Source organism: Paroedura picta, chromosome 8 (assembly GCF_049243985.1).
Source record: "Paroedura picta isolate Pp20150507F chromosome 8, Ppicta_v3.0, whole genome shotgun sequence".
In the NCBI taxonomy this organism is placed as follows: domain Eukaryota; kingdom Metazoa; phylum Chordata; class Lepidosauria; order Squamata; family Gekkonidae; genus Paroedura; species Paroedura picta.
In genome coordinates, this window is record NC_135376.1 from 46,135,573 (window position 1) to 46,163,332 (window position 27,760).

At 41.7% G+C, this 27,760-nt stretch overlaps 1 protein-coding gene across 2 annotated transcripts; it reads right to left on the bottom strand.

The window, feature by feature from the left end:
- Positions 1-10,738: 10,738 nt before the first annotated feature.
- Positions 10,739-27,479, bottom strand: CYP17A1 (cytochrome P450 family 17 subfamily A member 1). 2 transcript variants are annotated; one of them, XM_077349585.1, is made up of 9 exons: positions 27,066-27,197; positions 23,901-24,039; positions 22,597-22,681; positions 18,169-18,398; positions 16,798-16,884; positions 16,373-16,585; positions 14,863-15,032; positions 14,661-14,764; positions 10,739-13,416 (listed from the first exon to the last, which is right to left on the bottom strand). In XM_077349585.1, the coding sequence occupies exons 2-9, from the start codon at positions 24,012-24,014 to the stop codon at positions 13,139-13,141; spliced, it is 1,281 nt and encodes a 426-aa protein (XP_077205700.1). In that variant the 5' UTR covers positions 24,015-24,039; positions 27,066-27,197; the 3' UTR covers positions 10,739-13,138. The 2 variants fall into 2 exon arrangements, with proteins under 2 accessions (XP_077205700.1, XP_077205699.1); XM_077349584.1 differs by lacking the exon at positions 22,597-22,681 and having other exon boundaries at positions 27,066-27,479.
- Positions 27,480-27,760: the final 281 nt, after the last annotated feature.

A 27,760-nucleotide genomic window follows, 5' to 3' on the forward strand; every position in this document is an offset into this window, starting at 1 on the left:
TCTGTGCATGATCAGCTCTGAATGATTAGGGACTCCGCTTTGCATCAGCCAAAGATTTCCTTTTTCTCTTCCCTTTCCCCATATAGATACCTGTTCTTGTGTAATATGGTATCATTTCACACTTAGCAAATATTAAGTCCTGTTCCTTTACCTGGCTGCTCTAGCAGGTGGATTAGAGAGAGCCAGCTTGGGGTAGTGGTTCAGAGCAAAGGCCTCTAATCTGGAAAGCCAAGTTTGATTCCCCACTCCTCTACGTGCAGCCAGTTGGGTGACCCTGGGTTAGTCACAACCCTGTTAGAGTTGTTCTCACAAAGCAGTTTTATCAGAGCACTCTCAGCCCCACCTACCTCACAGGTTATGTGCTGCAAGGAGAGGAAGGGAAGGTGATTCTACTCCACTTTGACACTCCTTTGGGTAGAGAAAAACAGTGTATAAAAACAACCTTTCGTTGTCATGTCCTGCTTTCTGGTCAGCAGGAAGGATGCATTTGCTAACTATCTTAGGTGACCCAGCAACTGGGGACCTTTTCTGTACCTCAGTACCTCAGCTGCTGTTTCCCAGTGAGTTGAATCCCCAGCTGGATTTCTCCCTTCAGCAAAAGGCACAATATTCATGCCCCCCCCGCCATGTGACAGCTGTGCAACATGCAACACAGAAAACACAAAAGGGCGGTGGGAGATCAAATTTGAAACCATGAATTACTGGAAAACTGCGAGTTCAGATCTGAAGGGGAGGGGAAATCATGAGGAAAGTGCATTTGAAAAGCACAGGGTAATGGGACATTAAATTTAGATCTCCTGGGGAGGCAGAAAGTTGAGCACAAGGTTTTATAAACTGTAATTATTTAAGAACACCAATGCAGAGGTTCGCACCTGTGCAGAAACGGTCTGGGTTTGCACAATGAGAGTCAGCTCTTTAATCCCCCATAGATACCGGCTGCCGAGAGGACACGTTTAGAGCCATTTCTGGAACAAAAACTCAGATAAATTGAGATTATAGTTTTATTATTTTTAGATTTTTATTCCACCCTTCCCCAGAAGACTCAAGGCCGCTGACAATAGGATATAAAATATGGCTGCAGCATCTCGCATAGAGCATTAAGGTGGGCTACTGACTGGAGTGCTTGGAGTGGTGCCTACGGATGGACCTTTGAACAGGGAGGCTAGCACCTTCTGATGTTCTCTCTGGCCTCAATAGGGGCTTGGCAGAGCAGCTTTGTCTTGCAGACCCTACAGAACTGATTATGATTTATACATTGTGTTTATTAATCGGGATTATAAGCATTAGGCAGTTGAAAAGCAACCTCTCTTTTCCCAGTAAAAGAGATTTTATAAGTTTGATTATTTCACTTCTTGAATAGTCTTTCATCACTGGATTTACTTACTAAATTCCTCATTTTGATTTCACAAAGATGACTGAAAAAGATGTGACCACCCTAAATCTGTATACAGTTTGATTATAATTTGTTTCTTTTCATTGTGTTATACTGTCTTGTGTTCAGAAACCCATCTCTAGCTGCAAGTTGTTCCAAGGGTCCCGGTTACAAAAGGCCAGGGGTAGTCAAACTGCGGCCCTCCAGATGTCCATGGACTACAATTCCCATGAGCCCCTGCCAGCGAACTCATGGGAATTGTAGTCCATGGACATCTGGAGGGCCGCAGTTTGACTAGCCCTGCAAAAGGCCATTAGCAGTAACTTCTCTGTTGGAAATTTCTGGTCTTAATTGTTCAGTTTTTAGCTTGAGGCCCTGAGAATGCATTAACACAGTTCTACTGTAAAGAATGGAGGCTTTTCAAAGTCAAGCAATGTCAACATTGGAGAAAGAGTGTGAACTAAGGCAAAGCATATAAAGGGAAACAATATTCTTGCTAGCAAAAGGAATGGGATTCTGAAAGGGTAGCAGGTGAACAGACAATTATTATTATTTATTATTAATCACATTTTTATACTGCCACTCCTAGCAAAGCCCAGCTCGGCGCGGTTTGCAACCAATAAAATATATCATGAAACATTGATAAAACGCCCTAAAAACATCAAACCCAATTACATAGTACCCCCAAAATTCCAATCATGTTGTCTTGCTCTGTGCTGCAGGAGGCTACTGTGACTTGAAGCTCTGGAAAGATTCAGAGGAGGGCTGTGCAGCTGGTGTGGTTTCTCTGGACAGTAGCGAGTTTAAAAGCCACCTGTTGCAGGGAGACATGATCTCTCGTTCAGGATAAGGAGACCTTCCGGGAAAGATTATTTGGCAGCTGTTTGAGGCATCAGCCCCTCTTCCTGTATTGCAATCACTCCAGCACAGCATAGATATCAAAAATAGGCAGATCCCTCAGAACGTTGCTTCCTATGTGTTTGTTAACAGTGAATGGCCAGGGTTTAGTGAATGTCAACATTCATATGTGAATGCTCACAGCCCTCAGATGAACTAGTTGTGAATGTGTGTGTGTAGAGTTTACACTTTAGGTTGTTCACATGTCTTGTATGTGCGTGGCATGTGATCAGGTGTAGCAACGCTGGTGTAATGCTGCTGTAAGACACCTGTGAAAAAGCAGTAAGGCACAAATGTATCACAGATGTATTTGGCAATGTGGTATGAAGAAGAAGAGTTGGGTTTTTATACCTCAGCTTTCACTACCCAAAGGAGTCTCAAAATGGCTTACAATTTGCCTTCCTTTCCTTTCATCACAACAGCCACCCTGTGAGGTAGATTTGGCTGAGAGAGTTCTGACAGAACTGCTCTGTAAGAACAGCACTATCGACTTGCTCAAGTTCACCCAGCTGGCTCTATATGGAGGAGTGGGGAATCAAACCACACTTGGAAGTCATCGCTCTTAACCACTACACCAAGCTGAAGGATACCTGTTTTCATTCCATGGTTAAGAGTCAAGATCAGGGAAGCATAAGGATACCACTTCCTCAAAAGATGTGATTCAGTAGCCCTATGAACATACAACTTCTTGATGTTTTTCTAACAGTTACTTTCAGCATTATGCTAATAGTGTGTGACTGCCTAATTTTGTTTAATTCCCTTCAGGTTCTCATCCCCCCCCCCCCTATCTGGGATCAATCAATTCCTTCTTTCCTTGGTGGCCTCTACATTTTCCTCTGTGTGTTTAAAGTATGGGAAAATGTGGAGAGCAGCCAGTATCCTTTACAGCCTGGTTTCTCCCTAGCATTTGTCCTCAATAAAATCAGAATCCAGTAGCACCTTTAAGACCAACAAAGATTTATTCAAGGCGTCAGATGAAGGGTGCTTGCACTCGAAAGCTCACGCCTTGAATAAATCTATGTTGGTCTTAAAGGTGCTACTGGACTCTGATTTTATTGTGCTACTTCAGACTCATTTGAATTTGTCCTCAAGTGAATCTATCTGGGCATGTACTCATTGCAAAAGTGCTAAATCTGAGCTTCAGCAAGCTGGGACTATGAGACAGACCCCCTCAGGCTTAAATGTGGGAATTTAAGCTGCCAGGCAGCTGTTGGGGATATAAATACTGAGGGAAGTGATTCAGCAAGATCCTTTTGATGACCTGGCCAATCAACATTTCTTGAGCAAGATTTCACAGGGGGTGTTTACCACAAAAAGGGACATTCAAGGACATTTAGAACAAAGTCCAAAGAGGCATCCATTTCTGGGAACTAATCTAAAGGCGTAATTCATTTTGTAGATGAAAACATGATCCATTCTAAAGAGGAAATTAACCATTCACTCCCTACTGTTACTGAGTTCTGGTTAGTTTGGGACTGGGAAGCAACATTTAGCATGCCCGTGGTCTCCAAAGAAATCTCCAAGCTTTTGGGTGCGGCTCGGAAAACAAAACCCACCCAGAAACTCTGGCATGAAAATGTTAGACAACAGTGGGGATGATGTTTTCCAGCTTTAGAAACAACAATAGGAACCCCCAAAGCTAGATTGGGACTGCTGCCTGCCAATCACGGAGTTCCCATTCCCATATGGAGCTCAGTTCTCTCTGACCATAGGGTGAGCGCATAGGGTGAGCGCATGTTCCCTTTGTTGCTGTTGTGGTTTCAGATGCAGAGGATGGGATGAAGAGCTTTGCTGCTCGATGGGGGAGGGCAGTTGCTAAACTAGCTTATTCAGTCAGAGGTGTTGCAATTCAGTGTGTGTTTGTTTGTCAGCTGTTTGCTACAAAGGGTGGAAAAATCAATACTGATTTCCTCTCATTTTCCTAGCCTATTTATTTAGCAGGATTTTCCTGCTGTCTGCTTCCTTGGTAGTTTCCCTTCCTCCTCCCCCCCTCCAATTTTATTTCACGCACACACACACATTTGGGTTCCAGTATGAGGGATTGCTGCTTGGGGGAGGGTTCAGTTTAGTTCTCTGCTGTTTTATCCCCCCCCCCTCACTCACTCACTCACACACACACACACACACACACAAAGTGAGAGGGGGAGCTGCTTTTTGTTTTGGGATGATCTGTATTTGTCTTTACTGCCACTTGTCTTCACTGCTCTCGACCTGAAACCTGCCCACTGACCTACTTCTCCTTGGAGTGTGTGTATGGGATATGTGTTGTCAGCCTGCCTCTCTGCACCCAGCCTGAATTGGGGCAGAGTAGCTGGGGTGGCTACTGTAGTGCTCAGCTCTCCATTAGAACCCCCTCCTCACCCTTCCCCTCACACATACTGACTCGCTTCTCCTTGGGGATGATCTGCCTTTGCCAGCCTGCCTCCTTTCACCAGCACCCTGCCTTGGGGGATTTATTCTAGACCAGTGGCACTGGGGTGACCATCCACCATCTGGCTCTCCATTACAAACTCACCCCTCATTGACCTGCTTCTCCTTGAGGGTGATCTCGGTCAGGGCTTTTTCAGTCCTGGCCCTGACCTGGTGGAATGAGCTCCCAGAAGAGCTGAGGGCCCTGGCAGAGCTGTCAATGTCCCACAGGCCTGTAAGACAGAGCTCTTCCAACCAGGCATTTGGTTGAGGCCGGGCCAGGGAGAAAGTGGAAACATCACCTGGCGTAATCTGGACACTGTACTATTAATACAGCCCCAAATCCCATTTGCCTTTTTAGCCACTGAGTCACGCTGCTGACATGTTCAGTGTATTGTCTACTAAGAACCCCAGATCTTTTTCACATGTACTACTGCCAAGACAAGTCTTGAGAGACATCTCAGATCAAGAACCCTGAACGGCAAGATCTGTTTATTGCTGAATATCCATCTTGTATACATACTTTGTCTTCTCTTTTTTCCCATGTCTTCTAGAACTCTATGCCAGGCAGCCAAGCATTATAGTAACCAGGGGGGAAAGTAACTATTTCTGAATACCTCCAGTTTTCATCAATATTTCACTTTCATGTTTTTCAGTTTGGAATTTTGCTATATTAAACCGGGAATTTGCAGCTCAGCGTGTGATTAGGTAACATCTAAATGCATGTCCTTAATGGTCGATTTTGCTAGTTAATCAGTAAATCAGCTATCAGTTGTATGTGTGCAAGTATACAAGCACAACCTGAAACATTACATAATGTGTTGCCCCATTTGTTTTGTCAGTGACATCCTTGGCAAACCTTTTTGATGTGGAAACATCTTATGCTGCGCCTTAGGAGGAAAATGCAACGGAAGTCATTGCTGAAATTATGTTGTGTGTGCACACACCTCCACCCCAATTGCAGCCACCCAGCTGCCTGTGGAAGAGGACAACTGAAAGATCACCCACCCCACCAGGCTCCCCCTGGCTTCTCCTGGTGCTTCTGCAGGCTGCTGGTGGCAGTATTCACCCATCCCAGCCTGCTAGGTGGCTTCAGCGGGCCAGGCTATGGCCCATGGATTGTGGGGGGGGGGGGGATAAAGCATCAGGGCTGGCATGATGTCTACCTCCAACTCCTCTTGGAGTCTTGTTGCATTGGGTGAGAGCCCACTGGGTCCCCGGCTGTCCCATTCCCCAAGAGTTCCCTCTCTGACTGCACACACAGCAGAGCAGAGACACCCACACCAGGAGCTGCAGCTGCCATGGAGCTACTGCAGGTGGCAATGGAAGAGGAGGAACTGTTGTCATCACATCCCTCCTTCTGCAGTAGCATGACCAGTTGGGAAACAGCCAGCCCTTCCACCTTCATCCCTGACTGGCCAATACCCCTGCCAGCATTCTGTAGCCCACCAACCTAAGTGCATCTTCCAATCACAAGGTAGGTCTCTTCAAGGAGATGAGCCCTCATTCTTGCTTTCTTTGCCACCGTGAGCCCAGGGAGGTCACAGGAAAGTGAATTGTGATGCCAAAACCCATGGGATTGAAAGGGAGCTGGGAAGAGGAGGTGTGTGTGAGAGTGACTGCTGTGTAAAATGTTTTCACATAGATCTCATGTGGTGATCTGATTCTCAACATTTTTGTTCTTAGTCTACTGGTGAGACATGGCTTTTCGGAAGCATAAACAGTAATCTGAGTCATTCTCAGCCCTCTGTTTTAAGGTTATTACTGTCTATTCAAACTGGCAGCAGCTCTCCAGGCTCTTAAGCAGAGACCATCCCCACCACCTATTACCTGGTTCATTTAAAATGGAGATGCCAAGAAATGATCTTCTGCATGCAAAGCAGAGGCTCTTCCACTGAGCCTCAGCCCCTCACAGGAATGAGTCAAATAAGACCAGGAGTCACTTCAAACACCACATAAAACTCAAGGTAACTTAGCTATGATCTAGCATGTCTGGATTAACAAATCCATAGGAACAGCCCCAGCTGGAACCTCAGAGATTGCCTTGTCATGAAAACATGGGAGAGAACCTCTGGAACTAAACACTGAAAAGTGTGGAAAAATGAAAGCTAGCAAGCAGTTGTAAACCACAGTTTATCTATTCCACGTTTAGAAACTCACATCAGGGTTTGGTCCTTAACTATTGTCAGTACAAACCATAGTTAGATGGGATGCCAATGAAGGGATTCAATATAAGAAGGCCTCATTTATATCACAGTCCCACTCTTTCTCTTGTCTGTATTCATGGCTTTGCAGTTGTAATGTAGTTTTAGTTTTCAGTAAACAGGAAACAAAGAATCTTGGAATTAAAAAAAAATCAGCCACGAAGATGGCTTTACTTTCTTCCCCTCTGTAAATCACAACGGATCCCACCTGAATCCAAGAACATTAATTCCAAGATTTCATGTGTGTACTCAGTAGAAAAGAGATTTTGTCACAGCTATAAATATTGTTTTTGTGGTGTATAATAATCTAAATAATTTGTGTTAGCATAGTGCCTGACATTAATCGAATATGCCAAAAGAAATTGCTGGAAATACAGGCTGTTTCCAGAGATACAGGCATAGTTTTCATCTCCCTTTGCAAGCAATGATGATCTATCAGCAATTATTTCTGTGGTGCAGCAGGGTGGAGAGAGTGTGTTCTGGTCAATATGAGTCATGCTGGATTTCACATTTCTATTCCCCTTACTTCCTGGTTAAATTGGCTTGGAACCCTAGGAAATGTTGCCTTCCTCAGATTCTATGCTTGAGCTGAGAGCTCAGTCACATGTTATACGTTTCTCACTCTGTTGTTTGCAGCTGAATGTTAATTGTCTCCACTTTCAGTAAGTGCTCACAAATCCCATTGACTTATTTTGAATGAAGCCATTAACGGCTAGTCATGAAACTGCAAAATATGTTACTTCTGTTTCAGAGGAAATGGCTCAGTCTCTCCTCAGTTCCTCAGGAAGAGCATTGCAAGTGGAAAACATGCCATAAGTAAAGGTACAATATGCTTAAGGCTGCTAGTTCTGGGTCTGGGAACAACTGGAGATATGGGGGGGGGGACCTCAGCAGTGTATGATGCCATAGAGCCCACCCTCCAAAGCTACTCTTTTCTCTAGGGGAACTGATCTCTATTGTCTGGAGATCAGGTGTAATAGCAGGGTATTTCGGGCCTCACCTTTGCAGGCAAGAAGCAAAGAAACTGACAGACAGGCTTAATATAGTGCAATCTTGTATCTTTACTTCTGAGTATACACTTCTCACAGTGGGTATTTACAGTCATTGTTTGCACTGTGAAAAGTGTATATTCAGAAGTAAAGATACAAAATTCGCACAATGCAAAACTGACTGTCAGTTTCTTTGCTTCTTTGCTCCACACTTCACTGACAGGTCGTTCTTGCTTTGCCTACCTGGAGGTTGGCAACTCTAGACAAAGTGAAGCTTATTTCTGGGCCTCATAGAATTGTTTTGAATTTGGAATGGATGCTAGGGCTGATAAATTCATAGAAACTCTGTGGTACGGCTTAGGGGAAGACAGAGTCAAGGGAACCAGGCAAGGTATATGAAGCCCTCCAGCCCACCCTCCAAAGCTGCCATTTTCTCCAGGAGAACTGGTCTCAGGGGTCTGCTGGTCAGTTGTAATTCTGGGAGATATATATATATAAAGTACAGCCGAATTCTAGGAGATGTCCAGGCGCTACTGGACATTGGCAAACCTATGCAAATATTACTTTTCCTAGGATTTTACAGTTTTTCCTTAAAAACTAATTGCTGGAATGGAGACATGAAAAATTCAGTGAGTTCTGTTGTGACTGTAGTAATTGTATCATGTAGCAGTAGCTGTAGCCCTCTTCTGTAGGACCTCACTACATGTTACAAAATCCTCAGGTGATGTCCAGGTCGCGTTGAGGACATTCAATCAGACATGAGTTGCAAGTCCCTGCTCGGAACTCAATCTGTAGGCATGTGACAGTCCAGTTCTTATTGGGACAATATGCTGCATAAGGAGAGGGACCTTATAGCTTTTCCCTGTGCTCCACAGGTATTGATAGGATAAATGTGGGTTTTTCCACCAGGGCCAAGAGCACTACAAAGATTGTATCAGGCTGTAAAATGTCATGGGAGGAAAGCATCAGTCCTTCTCAATATGCATTATGGAAATTGTCTGGTAGTCATCATTGTTGGGGATAATCAAAATATTTTTAAAAAATTGCTGTGAGACTTGGGTCTGAGGTCCTAGCTTTTGTCCTGGAAACATTTTGAAGTAATTATTTGGCTTAAAAAATATATGTTCTCACACATATACTGAAAGCACAAATATATGCAGAAAGTACACACCAAAAAGCCAGAAAGTACTTTTTCCCTACATTATATGCTCTGTCTTCTCAGACATGACTCTAGACAGCTCCTAGTTTGAAATTCAGTAACACTTTAGGGCCCAACATTTTTTTTTTTTTGCCATCAAATGACAGCCAGACCAAGAAGATTACCTTTGATAAACTTGTTGGTCTCTGTGAACCTACTACAGATCAACAAAGTGCCCCTCTAAAATGTAACCAAGTGTATTTCTCTGGAGTTTATGCACTGGCTGCTTACTGGAGATTCAGCTGAAATAGGTGCTCTTCCAATCCTATCTCACTTTAGCTTCTGGAGTTGTGTTGTGTGATTTGTTTACATTGTTTGCTCCCTTGATAAGAATCTGTTTTATCCTTTGAGACTGGCACCGTAAAATGGTTACACCAGAGTCTAAGAATCAGCTGCACCATATCAATAGTAATTTTAATATGGCAGTTTTCTCTGCTAGCGGCCTCAAGTCTGGGCTAGTCCATATTTTACCCTCAAAAAATGAAATGCTGCTAGTAAATGTGAGCCTGGTGCCATCTAGTGATGAGCACTCTAATAACCACAGAGATCAATTCCCCTGCACTTATGGCCAGTGTGTAAAACTTAGATTCAAATGTGGTTTTAATGTGTTAGGATGGATGTGGGAAAACATGGATGTGGGTGACAATAGAATGAGCTCACTTCTTGTAGCTTGGGAACTCTTCTACTTATTGACTGGTCCCTCCATATTTTGACTTTGCCAGGACTAGAGCCTGCAACAAAATGGCAGTGCTCTGGCTTGACCCCCAATAGATCACACAGGAAGAAGACAACATTCATGAAAAGTGAAGGGGGGAGAGGCAACCAAGTAATGTATGGGGAACAATGTCTGTGAACAGGTATGCAATGTGTGCAAGAGTGAAAGGCAGGACATCTGATTTTTATGATCACTTCCCTTCTTCCTTCCCAAACATCCACTTTCAGTTAACACCTGGCCCCTAAATTGGGGCAGCGTTAGTTACCACAGCCTGTAGCCTTGCCAGGAATTACAGGAGGGGTGAACGCTTTGGAAATGTTCCCCTCCAGCATTCTCTAAACTCCCATTGACTTCAGCTGACCTAGATAAAAAATTGTACCCCCAGGTGGCTATTAGTGCTGGTATGTTGTAGTGTAGGGAGACAACCTCCCCCCACCCCCCAATTAGGTCAAATTGCTGCTCAAGTGGGGGCAATAACTTTTATACAGGAAACAGCTCTGGTGGGAGAAGGTTAACTCCTACCTACCCTCCAGTTCTGCATTGCTGGTCCAAATTGCATTCCCTTCACCAGAGTGACCTTAATTTAAGGGCGGGGTGATCATAGACCTCTCTCACTCATCCAGTTGATCCCTGGGAATAATGAAAACCTGTCCTAGTAAAACCAGTATTAATAAAAAATATAGAAACCAAGTTGTTGGCCTTTAAACAGATATTTATAATAAGCCATTTCAAGCCAAAATGTAGATTTGATTTTCTGATCAAACACCTGTTCTGTGCTGTTCTCCTTCAACATGTCTTATGCTGATGCAACCTGCCAGCCATTATTTCACTATCTTGTTAGGAATATCCATAATGGGGAAAACCCCCAAGCCTGACTGCAGCCGTGCACCTTGTACCTTGCGCTTTTATGGCCAGAACTAGGGCATATGCTCTTTACTCTAGTAAAAGGCGACATTGTTTGCCAAGGAAGTGCTTTAATTCTTCCAAAAGGTCAGATACCTGTAGATCATACATGTAATGCAACAATAATGGAATGTGCATATTAAATCAATCATGGAATGTAGAATGCAAACTTGCACAGAAGCCAGGAAGACTGAGTGAAAAAGGCACTGCTCTGGCAATCAGAGAACCAGGAAAGATCCACACAGATGAATGCCACATTGCTGCACATTCTTGACATATTAATTTGTTTTAAAAATTATCAATTGGGGAAAGTTTATTAAAATCTAAATGCAAAATATGTTTGCAGTTATATGGACATAACCTCTCTCCTTTTTGCATATACAGTTGCCCTCCAGCTTTAGACCCTTTGTTGAATACAGTAACAGACGGACTGTTGTTGTTAGCATCTAACCTTACCCACTAAGCTGAATGAGTACCATCCTAAGCAGAGTTAATCCTTCTAAGCACCATGAGTTCAATGGACTTTGAAGGTTGTAAAACTTATGAGGATTGCACAGTAACACTTTAAGATTCTGAAAAGATGCCCACATTCAGTTCCCTCCTCCATCTCCATCAAAATCAGAAGCCACACTGAAGACAGGGAAAGAGGTAAAGAAAAGGATGTGCTTGCTACTGCTTTAAACCCAATGACTAAAGACCATATTTACCATAATACTAATATTTAATATACTATTCTTACAGTGCAATCCTAAACAGATTTGCACCCTTAAAGCCTTTTGACATCAGTGGATAGTAAGTCACAACAGTTCAGTAAATTAGGATGTTTCCAGCTATATGTATATAGCTCCATTATTGAGACAGCGTCTTCCAATGGCTGCTTAATCCAGTTTTTAAAAAGGTGACATCCCTTCCATGTGGCTCTGCTAAGCCTTCTCAAATATATCAAGCTAAAGTGTCCTTTGTAAGATTTTAATAGATGCAGGAAAATGTGGAGATGATTTTAAATTGAAGTTTCATTAGAGCAAATGAGAGTTCATAACAGTTTGATAACAGCTAGCTTGCAGGAAAGATAGACTGATCTGGATTGGAAATGCCTCAGACTCTGTTAAATTACAGCTATAAAGCATTATTTAAAAATATTCATTTGGTACAATGAAAAGATATAACCATGTAGGGAATCTCTAAACAAACCATCCTTAATACCATATATAATATTATAAAGATGCAGAAAGGTGTCTATAATATCCATGTCTTAATAGCTTGGTGCAGAGAAAGATATAGTAATTCAGTGCTTGGATACACGTATTCATAATTCAGTTACATTAATTTAATTTGTGGATACATATAATCGAGCATGCAAGAATGGTGTGCATAGTATTGTTTTTAAAAAGAGAATTGATGCGTTGTACAGTTACTTCATTTTACCTCATTTATTGAGGACTGAGTTACAATGATTTCTCCATCAGTTGCCTTTCCCTTTCAGGCTGTCTCTTCCCATCTACTTCTCAGAGCTCCCTTCTATCATCCTTTATTCTTCCTTCTTGCCTGTTCTTGTCACACATCCTTATTCCCCATCTAGCCCTGCGTATTCCCCTCTGGCAAGAAATTTGAATCAGTCTACCGAAGAAGCTTTGGGTCATAGATTTAATTGGTGAACAGAATTACAACTATTGAGTAGAGAAGGGTCATCTTGCAATTTCATATAACCTTAGAACATTTTTTAAAGAACCAACCATATAATTACAGCCAGAATTTTCTTCATTATCAGGCAATTCTCTGCATTCAGCAAATGTTTTGGTTGCTCTGGTAAAACATTCAGCTGGTCTTTAGGGTGAGAATATTTGGTGTTTTAAAGCAGTCCCTTTATGAGTTCTCTCATCTTGCCATCTCCAACATTTTATCTTCCATAGAAAACTGGTTTCCCTCCATGACAACTGCATACATCTATCCTATCCCACTTAGTACAGTTAATACTTTGCCTCCTCCTACAGACAATACTAGGACAAAAATGGGGTGCATCTGGGCTGCATCTAAGATAGCAGCATTTTGATGGTACCAGGCATCTTAAGGGCTTTCTCATCCATTTCTGCACTTCGGTGATAAACCACATATTACCTATGACATGGTCTTTCTTTTGAGGAGACGCTAGATTGTTGCTCCTTATTCACAATATGAATGTTGAAAAAGAGGCTGTGATGTTTTGCTAGTTTTCCCAAAAACTTGGTAAATCACAGTCTTACTTTTTAGTTCACACAGCTGAGGGTTCTGGGTTAGGGTCCAGATGAGCCTGAAAGTCTTTGTTGCTGACACCTTGGGTTTGCCATTGCTTTATCACACAAAGCCCTGCATCGCAGATTAGGAATTTACAGTAATATCCTCTCTGTTTTAGTCCTATGAATGACAGTCCAAACTGCTCTTCCTTTAAGGCAGCTGACCTAGTCCAAAGAAACGTCACTGCTCTATTATCTGGCCCTGCCAAGCTTCTCGCAGTGTGGCCTTCACCTTGAACTTTGGTACTTGAAGTACAACTCCAAATTTTCCCTCTGGTGCAGGAAGTATTTCGCCTTCAGGAACATTGAATGTGAATCTTTGCAAGCTCCAAGAAAGAAAGAGGAAAAGCTCCATCTTGGCCAGTGCTTCTCCCACGCAGACTCGGATACCAGCTCCAAAGGGAAGGTAGCTAGGTGAAGGAGAGTAGAGTCTGTTCCCTTGTTCATCCAGAAAACGACCTGGGGTAGTACAGATATGTTTTCATTTAACTTTTCCCTAGGAAACACATCAAACTCCACAATGAAATCATTGTGAAAATTGGCCAAGAAATCTACAAAACTGTCTTCTGATCACAGTATTGGACTGTGACAGGAAACCTCAGTTCAAATCCCCACTGAGAGCAGAACCAGACGTTATGGCTTCCATAAGTCTGCCACTGAGGCTCTATAAAATTGGGTTAAATATTTTTAAAAAACCCTCATTTGACTTGGAAGTGCAGCAGCTTTATGAAGTACCCCGATCTTCCCTGTTTCCTCGTTAGAGGGAAAATGCTGTTCAAACAAATTACAAAGATGATCTGACTCCAATGGTAACAACAGAAAGACATTTTACTTTCAAAATGTAAGTAAACACATCTCACATGACATATTAATGAGGGGACATTTAACTTATTATGAACAGATTAATTTTTAAAAGGTTAACTTATTCCAAGCTTGTATAAGAGACAGAAGAGAGGTCCTATTATAAGATGAAAACAGAAGGCAATCAATAGCCAAAGAGGCTCAACTTCTAACCAATGAGAGGGTTGAGGCCAAGCATAGAGAGAGAGAGATTTTTCTCTTAACCCTCTCTCCCCTAGATCCTCCTGCATGCAGAGTTACTATATCCAACAAAATACACATTGGGTAGGACCCAACTTGGCCAAGGAGTACAAAATACACAGGGGTAGTGGCTCCTGTCTCCCTGAGGGGTTTTTTTTGAGCTGAGGTTCCACATTTAAAGTTCCACTTCATGTGGAATTTCTCATATGGGGTAAATAATGCTCCCCCACCATTTCAGTTTAGCAAACCCTGCTTAGGATTGTCCTACACATCTCTGAGCCACAGGCTTGTTAAGACACAATGGAAAAAGGGAGAACCACCTGAGCTCTTTGAAAGAAGTGTGGAATAACAATATATAATATACACCCTCTCCAAATTTGGACTGGAATACAACATCCCACCTTGAGCTTCTGTTCATGTTTCAGTGTCATTCAAAATGACAGTCTTGGGGTATGGCTATACACAGCCCTTTTGCCAAGGGACCAATGAAGAGAAACACATATCAGGCAAGACTATGGAGATATCATTAGGCGTAACCACATCACAAGCTTGAGAGTAAGAGAAAATAGAAAGCAGGGTTGGGCAAAGAGGAATGACGGCTAGACCAAGAGGTGAAAGATCATTCCTGGAAGTCATCTGGGGAGGCAGCATTTTACACCTACCTGGATTAAATTCCCCTGGCTTATCCCATTCTTTTTCATCATGGTGGATAGACCAGAGATTGATCACGACTCGAGCTCCTTTAGGGATGTCATACTCCCCGATGCTGTAGAAACACCAAAACACATTAGACTCTTATATAGAAACTGTCCTGTCTCCCTTCAGGGCTTTGCATCAGACCCTATACTTGGATCCAGCCCTCACCTTGTATCTGCCAGTGCTTCATGTGGAATGAGAAGTGGAGAGACAGGGCGGATACGCAAAACCTCACTAATGGTGGCCTCTAAGTAAGGCAAGTGCTGCCTGTCATTGAGCTGGGGATATCTATCAAAGCCGACTTTCTGATCAAGTTCCTCTTGGATCTTCTGCTGCACCTGGTGAGAGGAATGATACAAGCAAGTCAGATGGCAGTGACAGGCAATGCAACGGTGTGTGCCTCACCTGTTGCTTTGGCTAGATGTTGTACATTCCTTTTGTTAGGCTAACCAACCATTAATGTGGATTTCAAGTACAAAGAAACATCTGCCAGAACAAAGAGTGGTACATAGAATGGAAGGCAAAAAGTTTTGGGGGAAAGTAGTATCATACATTATTCCTTTTCTCTAGGTGGCTATGGGAATGCTACGAATAGAGAGCTAGCCTAGGGTAGTGGTTTAAAAAGCACTCTAAACTGCAGAACTGGGCTTCATTGTCCACTCCTCCACATGCAGCCACCTGGGTAACAGTGAGTCAGTCACAGTTCTCACAGTGCTGTCTCAGCCCCACCTCCCTCACAGGGCATCTTGTGGGGAGAGGAAAGAAAAGATGTTTGTAAGCCACTTTGGGAGCCCTTCAGGTAGCGTATAAAAGCAGCGTATAAAAAACCAGATCTTCCTGGAAGCTGTGTTGCCACCCACTGTTTCTCCACAAAGGTCTACTGTGGTAATCAAAAGCAAACAGGAAGCAATAATATTCCTCTAAATGTATTGGGTATTGCAGTGGGAATATTTTTCTGGTGAGATTAGGTGCCTGTATTATAGTTGACAAACAAAAGTCATTTTAACTTGCAGCACATGTCTAGTTTTCTTATGTGATGAGCCATTAGCTGGAGACATTGCAAATGACTAAAGAAAGTCACCTTGTATTAGGTGACTGAGACTCAGTTGCTCAGTTCTTGGTAAGATGGGCCCTGCAGCGTGTGCACAACCAATGTTGCCCAAAGATTTGCTAAGAATACATGAACCCCAAGTAGATGTTGATTATTCCAATTGCACTTGAGCAGAGCAACAGCTATCTGTTGCTGCCAAAGATTACTGCTAAGAATGCATTGTGAATGTGGAGGATAAGAGGTTATCATTACAACCAAGGAATGCTCAACACAGTGTGAAGTAAAATCTCATACTATTTTGCTCAAGTATAGTATCTATGGAAACAGAATAATGTAACAAGAGCAAAGAGCAAGAGATGTTGTGCTGAATAGGCAGTTCCTTGCAAAAAGACATTGCACTCATGACCTAGAGATAAATGAAAAGTAGTATTTATGTCACTCATGGCTAAGGGGAAAATTTACATTCTTTTAAATATGTGTAAGCTACTTCTTTCCATCAATATCAGACTGTCCATTCTCACAATGTAAGTTGCTTGCTGGATTTTGAATAGAAAACTGGGATGTAAACGGAATAAAAGAAAACATCCCTTGTCCCAAGAAGCTAGGCATGGCTTGAGGAGCCGGTACCTCTGGGTAGTGCAGGAGATACAACACAGTCCACTTCAGCACGGTAGTGGTGGTTTCGACACCAGCCCCAAAGATGTCACCCACGGTCATGAGCAGGTGGTCATCTGTCAGTTCAGTACCAGGCAAATGATAACTGTTGTTGTTCTCCATGTTCAGCTTTGCTCTCAGGAGTGAGTCCATTAGGTCAGTGACTGAATCACTACTGAATGCTTCCTGGGAGGGAAAATGTGAGATCAACTGTGAACTCAGCATGGGGAACATCAGATAAACAGACAGAAGCTAAAGCCTTGGCTGCCACCATGGAATAATGCATCAAAATTTGTGCATTTCAGTGAAATGCTTGCTCCTTTGTTATGATGGGATAAGGGATGTAGAGGAAGGCTTTCCCACTTTGCATGTCGCATCGCCTTCTTGAACAGACTTACTTTATGTTCTGCAAACTGTTGTTGAAGGAGCTGGTCTCTCTTTTCCACACACTGCTTCAGCATGGCCAAATTTTTGTTGGGAAAGAACTGGAAAGAGAAGCCAGGTGATAGCCATAGTCAGACTACAGTTCAGAATCCATCTTCCCTGCCATTCAATTTTGCACAGCAGATGTTTTGATCCCATGACTCCATTAGGGATCAACCATTCTGCAGCTTTGCATGACTTTGCTTGGGCCAGCTGTGTTGGTCATTCTATGAGTAACTAGCCGCTCAGCAGAAGGTATGGGGTGGGGAAGAGGCTTGCTCTCACCACAGGGCCTTAATATTTCTTCATTAGGTCTCCATAATTCTTCTTAGAAAGCTAAAATATATATATTCCAAGCTGGGACCCATAAAGAATCAAGAAAGTAGGGAACACTTTACGGAAATCCCACCCAAGCCTTCAATTCCCATCCAGGATTCATTAAGCTCCCAAGTGCCTGATCTGGCTTAATCCCCAGAGCTTCCAACTCACCATCTCTTCTGGAGCATATTCAATCTTTATTAGGACTATGGCTTTCTTTTCTTTTTTTTCTTTGGTTAATTTACAAAAGGCATATATTTCCTGTAGAACAACATTTGGGCCCAATGGCGTCTTTTAAAACTAACAAAATTTTATTCAAGATTTCATGTGCATGCACACTGGCACCATTGGACTCAGACCAACACAGCTATCCACCTGAATATATTTTCTGTATTCCTGTGAACCCCCTGAGCATGAAGAGTCTTTGAATGCTTGATCTTTGAATGGTCTTACTGCATAGCTTTGTCATCTGCACAGGGGCTAGCCAATTTAACATCAGATGTTATTAAATAAATGACTAATTTTATAGCACTAATTTGTTTCTTAGTCCCATTATACTTCTTTATAGGTCTCTTTCCTATTTTTTTTGCCTTTTCCCACAAGATGCCTATTTTATGCATGCCCAAGCGTATGTACAAAATCTTTGCATGAATAAAGGTTATTTAAAATATATTATTATTATTTCCACCATTTGACCAATGTGTTCTGGTTTCTGTTCAAGGACTTTGAAGAGCCACCTCTCCTATCTGGGATACAGCATCTTGTTGTCAAATTAAAACCAGTTCTTTATGTCTAAAAGAGCATTCATCTTTCCTTCTCTATTTTTTTAAAGTAAAGTATTTCAAATCAGAAGAAGAATTAATACTGTATAATCTTTTAAGTAGTTGGTAATTTTAAAACAATGGAGTGAAAGTAGATTAAGGATGTAGAGGAAGGTCCACAAGTATAACAAGAGTTCTGTAGATGGGAGTCACAGTTTTCAGGCTTTTCTGTCAACTTTTGATTCCATCCCCATGCACATCTCTCACCTGAAGCCAAGGGAAGATATCCACAAGGCTTTCATTGGCCACGAGGTCTACAATGCCTTGACTGTATTGGAGCATAGTCTCAAACTCAGGGTCTCCACGATGGTAGGATGAGTTGAAGCAAAGGGAACACACCACATTAGTAACAGCACGTGTCAACTCAGGTGCCATGTCCAAGGAGGTATCCTGCTCCAAAGTCAGTGTTTTGCATAGGGATGCTGCTTCTCGGCAGACTAGAAGAAAAGCAGAGAAGAAAGGCTACATGAAGGGATGAGGAACCCTTTATGAGCAGGGGGGAGGGAGATGGATGAATTGACAGAGCAGGAATGGTGTGAGAGCGTATCTTAAATAACCAGAATGACCCAGTGGATTGGGTAGGCCATTTTTATATCCAGGAGGGTTAATGCCATGCTTCCATGACCTTGAAGCTGCTCCAGAAACTTCAACTGGTCTACAATGTAGCTGCATGGGGACCCAATGGAGAGCACATATTTGACCTGTGCTCTCCCAGTTGCACTGCATTTAGTTCTAATTGAGGACCAAGGTGTTTGTTGTTACCTTTAAAGCCCTAAAGGGTCTGGGACTTTCATATTTGTGAGATGGCCTCTTCCACTATGTCCCCCCAAGATGTTTTAAGACCTGTAAGATGGAGCAGTTTTTCCAGGCCTATGGTTGAGGATTAGAAACACCATAAAAATGCTGGCCTCCCAACCTAAAGCACCCAAAAAACAGCCAATACTCATCTAATTACTGCAGATGCAGTAGATGTGCCTCCCTCTATATATAGAGAAGGTCATCCTTCTGAAATTGCTAGATTTTTAAATTATCGGAAGGCTGGCATACAGATTGAAAAATAAATAAATAAATATTATGACCTTGAGGAAGTTACTATCTCAATTACCTAAATGTAAAAATAAATTAATAATGCTGATAGACTAAACAGATGTATCCTACGAGTCCATTCTGCTAAAGGCAGTATTTTTTTCTAAAGCAAGAAGAATGTTACCACTTTTGTAGTGCTTCTTAGTTTTTTGGTATGTGCTTTAATCTGTTTTAATGTGTTTATTATATTTGACTTTGTCCCTAGTCAAGCCACCATCTCTGGATGGAGAGATTATCATGTAAAAGTAAAGAAATGTATATTTTAACTAAACTTGTTATTTTCAAGCCATTTCTGCTTTCCATGCTTCTAAATGGAATTAAGCACTAGTTTGAGATGTGTTGAAGAAAAAAACACCCTCTCAAACTGGAATCCTAAAAGAGAGCCAAACCCGACTGAGATGAAATGCAGCCCTATTTAGTTCAAGCCCTTTGGGATCTGTTTGATTTCTATAGTTAGGACTAGATCGGCCTAATATGAAGGCTTCTGAATGTGGTTTTATGATGTGTGCAAACATGTGTGAGCAATCTGTGGTTACATTTTTTAAGCTCAGGACTACGTTTCCTTGAATTCATCCAGGCTTACTCAAGTGTGCATAGGACTACCTGACTTACTAAGTCTTGAACTGTCTCCTTAAGGAGAACAAAAAGAGGATATGGCAATCTCATCTAAGTCACCTATCTTGAGGAATCTTGGTCCCAACCCAAAGTTACCCTTTAGAACTGGACTCAGAAACAAATTGGATGCTAGTGGAAATATGTGATCCAATACATGCCCCCCCCAAAAAAACAAAAGTTCCGAAACACTTCTCAGAAGCAGCACATGTAGAACACATAATGATCGTGTAATTCAGAGGTAACCAATGCATGAATTATAGTGACCAGATATATTACTATACAACAGATGTCCAAATATTAACCTAATACTATGAAATGAAATCCATGATCTTATGAACCAGATCATGGATTGTGTAATGTTGTTTATAGACTACCTTTCTCACCAGGGCTCAAGGCTGATTACGGTGAGGAGTCAATGCAATCAATGGGATGGGACATCCAATAAAACAATGCAATAGGATTTGTACTGTATTAATCTAGAACAAAGTAGAAATCTGAAAACAACTGAAGGGGAAGCGTGAGTTTTAACATATTAAATGATGCAATAGTTACATAGTAGGAACCTCCTTACAGCAACACACTGCATAAACTATACACAATCGTAAACACTATAGTCCCCAGCCCATTACCCAACTGTCTTTTTGAACCATTTTGTTACAGTACATCACTAGTACCTGTGTAGAAAAGCCCTCTTGTTCAGTTCAGTTAGTTCAGTTTTGCATCTCCTGATGGCACCAGGCAGGCCATACCATTAAATGAGGAGCATAACCGAGCATGTGTATGTATGGACAATTGTGGTGTTTGTCCATTTTCAGGTTGGGAGGATTAACAAAATGTTAACTATAAAGCACATTAATCAAGGTTAACAGTAGAGGTCAGTGATGTGTTACCAAGGCTCAAGCCTTGGTTAGGGAATTGATCCATGTGTCTCCATTGCATAGCAGCATCTGCCATTGCCACCTTCCCTTGGCAATGGCAGGATTAGTTCTCCTGCTGGCACTCACTTGTTTGCTTCCAATCTGTGCATTGCAATAGATCCTGCTGGTCCTACTAGCCATTATTGCATACATGCTGAGCAAGGGGACAGCAAGGGTAGCACCCAAGCAGCAACAGCATTTGCCAGCTTTCAGCCTCTCTACTGAATGAAGAGAGGGCAAATGGGTGTGTTTAGCGTTGGGGAAGCGACCAGAGGTTACATTGCCCTGAGTGTCCCCCCCCTGCCCTACACACACACCAGGAGCCAGCATTGATGCTGAAAAGTGATACTAAAATTAATGACAAAAATCTACAGGTAGAATTTCTTCCAACGTGAGCAGCCCCATGGTGACCTTTGACTTCAGAACACCTGGAAATTAAAGTGTGTTATATGCTTAAGAATAAAGTCTGAGTCCAGTGGCACCAGTGTGAGTCTAGTGCTTCAGACCAATATAGCAATCCACTTGAATTTATATGCTTAAGGTTTTTATAATTTTATAATTTATAATTATCAGACAAAATTAATAATGACTATCTATGTACAGCTGTTCCATTGTGCTGCAGAATTTGGGAGCTTGCCTAAAACCAAGAGAAACAGTCCCCAGAAATATATTTCCTTGGCCAGATTGTAACTAACTGCTGAGTTACCACTAAGTGGCAGTGAAGAACAAGAGTGATTCTCGTAGTTTACTATGATTCTGTCCATTCCCCATATTACCCCTGTGTTCAGCTGCGATGTATCAGCATACCCTTTTTAATCCGTGTTTTTGCACAGTGGCATTTTCTCACCATGAACAGTTGTTAGTGTTCCCAGTGGGTTCCTTTTTCAGATTCTGTGTCATTTTAGCAATTTATAGGCCATTTTGACAGCATTTATATGTTAGATGTCATTTTTACACCAATTTATGCAATTGGTGCAAAAACAGGCATCAGTTTGATTGGTAATGTTTCAATTGAATTTCATTAGTATAGTCAGCTGGATTCAGAGTTTACAGAACCTACAACAGAAACTGGACTTTTAAAATAAAAATTCAGTTATAAGGTCTTTTAGAACTGCCTTCCATTCTGATAAGGGCCTAAAAGACTGAAATTCTTATACAGAAAAATCTCCTAAATAATACCCACAAAGTGTTCTCCTAATATTTGACTCAAAGGAGGAGTATTATCACAGCATGCTTGGAGGCAACAATGTTAAGTAGTATTTTTATTATTATTATTATTATTATATTTATATTTATACCCCGCCTCCCCCCGAAGGCTCGAGGCGGCTTACATAAACCCGTCCCCTAAAACCATAAAATGACAATAAAAACCAATGATTTACAATAATTGTAACAGCGATGGCGTAGCACTTCTAGTAGCACTTCAACCATTGTGCTTTTCCTGGAGATTGAAGCAACCTATTTTATATTATACTTTTGGGGTACTTTTACATTCTTCACGTTATAGTTTATAGTACTGTCAAGAAAGTCATTATGCTACGAAGTAATGTTTTGTAACACGGAAGAATCCATCTACTTATAACAACAAGACATAAGACACTTTTCATTGAACAAGTGTACAATGAACAAATACAAACCAAAGGAAAAAAATAATAGTACCATAAAGTCCCAATCAGTAAATAAAATTATTTCTTGGTATTTAATGGTTTAGCTCTTCTGTTCTCATTATTAGATCTAATAAAGCATAACAATAGTCATGCATAAATAGTATGAATAATTATAGCTACAGCAAGAAAGTTCTACCTGGATTATTATATCTTTTCACAACATTCCTAGAACTTCTTGGCTTAAAAAAAATTTAACATGCTAATGTGTCCTACATCCATCACTCGATTATGCAAGTTCACCAGGTAAATCCTAACAGGGTCTACAACAGGAATATAAAAAGTAGAAAATATTTACTATTAAAGTTGCAATTATGTAAATTTCTATCAAATAATTAAAAGTGTAGTCCTACTTAAAGTGATGCCTGTTTCCCCAAGAAGAGTCCAATTGCTTCTGTCTTGTTCTAGAATTCCCTCACTAGATTCTGCAACTGCACTCTACACAATGCAAACAATACTGTATCAAATGGTGAAAACAAATATACATTTTAAAGTTGTGATATAACTGACTTGTCAAGCTTAGGTCAGTGGTGAACTATAGTATGGCATGACATGAATAAGACCTGTGCTTACATGTTCTTGCCTCCCTGCTTGCTACATGTGCTTTACAAGCCATTCAGTGACTTCTGCTAACTGTTAAACTGTGATTTGTTTTTCACTTTTAAGCCATGACGTTAAGCCATGATCTGAACAGCAAACTATAATTTTGCTGTTTTTGATGTAAAGAAGCAAAATTTTCTAAACTATAAAGTGCACTCAATAGCACCTTTAAGACCAACAAAGTTTTATGCAAGGTGTGAGTTTTCATGTGCATGCACAACTTCCTCAGCCAATAAAATCAGAGTCCAGTAGCACCTTTAAGACCAACAAAGATTTAATCAAGGTGTGAGCTTTTGAGTGCAAGCGCCCTTCGTCAGACTACTATCATAGTAGACTATCACCCTAGTCTGACGAAGGGTGCTTGCACTCGAAAGCTCACGCCTTGATTAAATCTTTGTTGGTCTTAAAGGTGCTACTGGACTCTGATTTTATTGTGCTACTTCAGACCAACACGGCTACCCATTTGAATCTTTCCTCAGCCAAGGCATACACACAAAAGCTCACATCTTGAATAAAATTTTGTTGCTCTTAAAGGTGCTGTTGGACTTAAATTTGTCCAACTGTAATTTGTATTATATTCGTAAATAATTCATTGAGGGGAAGAGATTGACAAACACTGACTAGCACTGAATCATTCACATATTGCCAAATTATTATTTGATATCATGTCTGAAGTAACAAACATTCCCATACCTAGAACCTGTGAAAAACAAATGACTTGGGATGCAGCAAATATGTGTACACTGAAACCCTTGAAATGTTTTAACCCAAAGACAAGCTAATATACAGTATAGATGCTGTTCACACCTGAAGCAGCCTGTACAGTATAGATGCTGTTCACACCTGAAGGGGAGGAGTGGGCCCGTGACTGCCCTTAATCTCCGCACTGCGGCACTGGCTGCTTCGGACGCAAACAGCCACTTTGGATGCTGAAGTGCCCAACCCTTATGTTTGGTGACAAGTATCAGGATCTTCTTCCTGTCTTACACACACACACACATACAAATACACTCCCGTCACCTTTGGAGCTAACCCGACACTGCTTTGGCGCACTTACTGATGCTTTCCAGGAGCAGAGTGCCTTCCCCGAACATGGAAAGTGCAGAATGCACCAACTTGCGCTGACATTTCCAAACAGGGCTGTAAGAGGCGAAGGCAATGTCTTTCCCATTCCTTGTTAGCAAATCTGTGGTGACCTTGGATGAGTGAAGGGAAAAATGGCTTCAGAATATTGCATTCCCTTTTCTAAAATACCTCAGGATACAATAGGCTGGGCTATCACACTGTTTGAATATACTCTAAAAGAGAACACACACAATCTAACCATTGCAATGAGAACAAATATGCAGTGGATTCAATTTAGCCTTTTAAAAATCCATGTCATACTTAACAGCTACTCATAATATCAATATAATGAAGATTTGTTGTCCATATGCTTAAACAAGTCTTTGGACACTCAGGATTGAGAAACTCAGTCAACAGCATGAAGCCCCCCCCCCCCCCCCACACACACACACTATTCTTTCAGAGAAGGCATGGAAGATTGAGTCTGATTCATATTAATAACTTTGATTACACTTCTTTTGTTTATCCTTTTACTTTGGATTTGAAATGATCCAGTCACTCAGTTTTTACAGGCAAACCAATTACAAAATGCCTGCATGGGACAGCTGTGTTTCTCATGGCAGGGCTGGCAGCAGCCTACCTTAAGCTGGGACAGCTCCCAGGGGCTGCACATCTGGCAGGACTCACTGCTGTTGAGCTCACTAGCCTGACAGCTAGAACGGTTCCTCAGTGGAACAGGCTTCCTTCGGAGGTGGAACAAGCTTCCTTCTTTGGAAATTTTTAAGCAGAGGCTAGATGGCCATCTGACAGAAAGGCTCATTCTGTGAAATTAGGCAGATAGTGAGTGGGTGGATAGAAGGGATTGTGTAGGTGCTTGGCTCTTGTGGTTATTTCCTGCATTCTTCAGGGGGTTGGACTAGATGGCCTTGGAGGTCCCTTCCAATTCTATGGTTCTATGATTCACTTTAAGGCTGGCAGCTCTCCAAGTGAGGCCTGCAGAGCTCCTGGAATTACCACTGATCTCCATGCCACAGAGATAAGTCCCCCGGGAGAAAATAGTTGCTTTGGAACGTGGCATTGTACCCCTGCTGAAGTCCTCAGCTGCATGAACTGCCAGTGCCATGAGGGAAACAGCTGCAGGCAGCTGTGGCCATGGTTGGTGAGAGGACTCCTGAGCACACAGGGGAAGGTCACACTAGCAGGTGGGAGTAATGTAGGTGGGTGGAAGGGAAGGAGGGCATGGGGGGCAGCTGATGATGGAGGGATACTGGAAACTCTCTGCCCAGACCCCACTACTGGTGTCAATAGGTTGTTGTCAGTGGAACAAATATCAACTTCGAAGAGCCATTTAAGGACAGGAATATGCTGTGAGAGGGAACAGTCAATTATTTCCTCTACTCTGCTGTCTCATTCTGAATCAGAGTTTTTTTATATTATTTACACAAGAAAAACAGGTTAGCAATTCAGTTATGGATCTTCCAGGATTCCATTTGGTTTGGGCATGAAGATTCATGAGGCTATATAAGTATGCACCTATAACTCAAAGTGGTTTTCCTGTAAACCAGTGCTGGGTTTATATCTATGCTCCCCTATTAGCCATGCGGGTGTGTGTTCCTTCCCAGGCAGATAGTATATGGCAGGGGCAAGGGTGATCTTTGGATCTAAACTGCAAACAAGGAAGAGAACTTTTGGATTTGTATCTGTACTCTGCCAGGTACGATTTTACAAATTAAACACAGATCCAAAATTATACATGCATTGTAAGGCACAGGAGATTTGATAATGTTATTTCAAAAATCTCCTACAAGGCCATTAATTAATTCAGAAAAGCTGATACAAATGCATTTGAAACTGCCTGTTTTTAACATGTGCATACCAACAGTGGTAGAAGAGCTGAAAAGCATTTTAAATGCCTAAGGCAAACATTTGAACAAAGGCAATGTTTGTAGAGAATATGGACCTTGATCCTAGAATGCCAAGAACTATGCTAAATGATACTAAACAGGAACATGGGTGCAGTTTAAGAAGTAGAGTGTCCTAGGGCCATTGAACTGGAAAACACCCTTGCGCATGACAAGAGAACTTGCAAGCATCTCTGAAAGATAACCTTACATTTGCAAAATGGGCCAGCCATGTGGATTCCCACTCTGGCTTGCTAATATGGCAAAACAGTTCTGTAAGATATTTTTTTAAAACAATGTACATCCCAGTTCAAGCATCATCTATAACAGACAAAAGAAAAGCATACCCCAGCGAGAAAAAGGAGGGAATACAAAGGGTATAAACACACCAATGAAAGAAAAAAGGAAGGTAAGCTACCACGCAGGACACAGAAGTAGCAAGAATGCATTAATTATTAGTGACACAAATGGCATAAATCATCATGGGATATGTGAAGCAACATATGCTCCCTATCAAGCATGAAGTATTATCTCAAAACCATTCAAATTCTGTGCATAATCACTTGTGAAGTAGGGCACAAGGAATTATTCTGGGAGCTGCACTGTGTGCTGGCACAAGATAAACACTCAGGCCACATGTAACATGTACATTTTCTCCCCCAATTCAAAAATATGTATTTCTGCAGGACAACTTCCCGCATGAGGTTCTTGGAAGTCACACTGAAGCAGTTCACAGTTCACTTTCATGCAGTTATTCCAGTGTAAAGTCCACTGATTTTTGTTTTGCTAAGAACACAGTAACTCTGCATAGTATTGCACCCTCATAGAAGATATTATGAAGTAAGCATCCATAATTACATATACATTAAGAAATTCTGCTTTCTCTGTATTCTTTTTTTTAACCACTAAAATATTTTTCTGAGGTAAAATATTGTACTCAAATATTGATCTAAGCTAATTAAAATCACTGGGTCTAGACTATGGTAACTCTGCATAGGATTGTCCTGTGAAGTCCTATAACATAAACTAATGATTGATTTAACCTATTCTGTATATGTATATGCATCTCTATTCCTCTAATATTGGTCTTCACCTCTCCTTGACACCCTTTGGCCCTTTCTGAGGCATCACAGATTTTTTCTATTTGTTTCATCATTCTGGGCTTGCCCTATGAGTGAAACCACATTTTCTGTTCTTTCCTCATTGCTTTTGCTCTAACCACTAAATTTCATGACCTAGACAGAGAGTTTGCTTACCATATGGGGCCTCCCAGCGAAGATCTTTCCTTTCTTAAGCAGCACTTCCTTGGCGTGGATGTAGTTGTTAACCACCACCACATAGTGGGAGCCCATGTAGAGAGCATAGAGAGTGCCATACTTCTGTTGCAGTCTGCAGAAAAAGAGGTGGAGCTGGGGGTGCCCAATAAGATACAACAGACTGCCAACAATTGGCAATGAGGGCAGGCTCTTGGGGTAGTTGAACTGGGGTTCCAGTTTCCCCTTTGCTATCTTCCAAAAAGATAGGAGAGCCAGCAGCAAGAACAAGGCACCAAGAAGAACCATGGTTATCGCCTGGTGCTTGGTTAAGATCCAGGCACAAGAGATCGGGCTGAGAAATCGTCTTAGAACTTCCAAAATGTGGGCTTTTATAAAGGCTTGTAGTGACCTCAACATGCCTTGGCATTGTTTCTTGCCTTGCAGCTATGGAAGATAACTTCAGCTATTTTTATTAGCAGCTATGGGGAGATAACTCCAGCCCAGCCAGCCTTGACTTCTTCCAGAAGAGCAAGAAGCAGAAACAGGGCTACGTGAACAGAACAGAACCAAGTAAATCATCAGAAATTTGCATTCCTTGTGGAAATACAGTTGTAAAATTTACTGAATATTTTAAGGAATAATCCATAGGATTGGAGAGTTTTCCTTATAGTAGAATATGAACAATCAGTGGATAT

Coding starts and splice junctions, on each gene's coding strand:
- CYP17A1 (XM_077349584.1), bottom strand. CDS start 27,371: ATGGTTCTTCTTGGTGCCTTGTTCTTGCTGCTGGCTCTCCTATCTTTT. Junction 16,586..16,797: donor AACAGTTTGCAGAACATAAA/GTAAGTCTGTTC, acceptor TTTCCCTCCCAG/GAAGCATTCAGTAGTGATTC. Junction 13,417..14,660: donor GCCAGGGGAATTTAATCCAG/GTAGGTGTAAAA, acceptor GTACTACCCCAG/GTCGTTTTCTGGATGAACAA.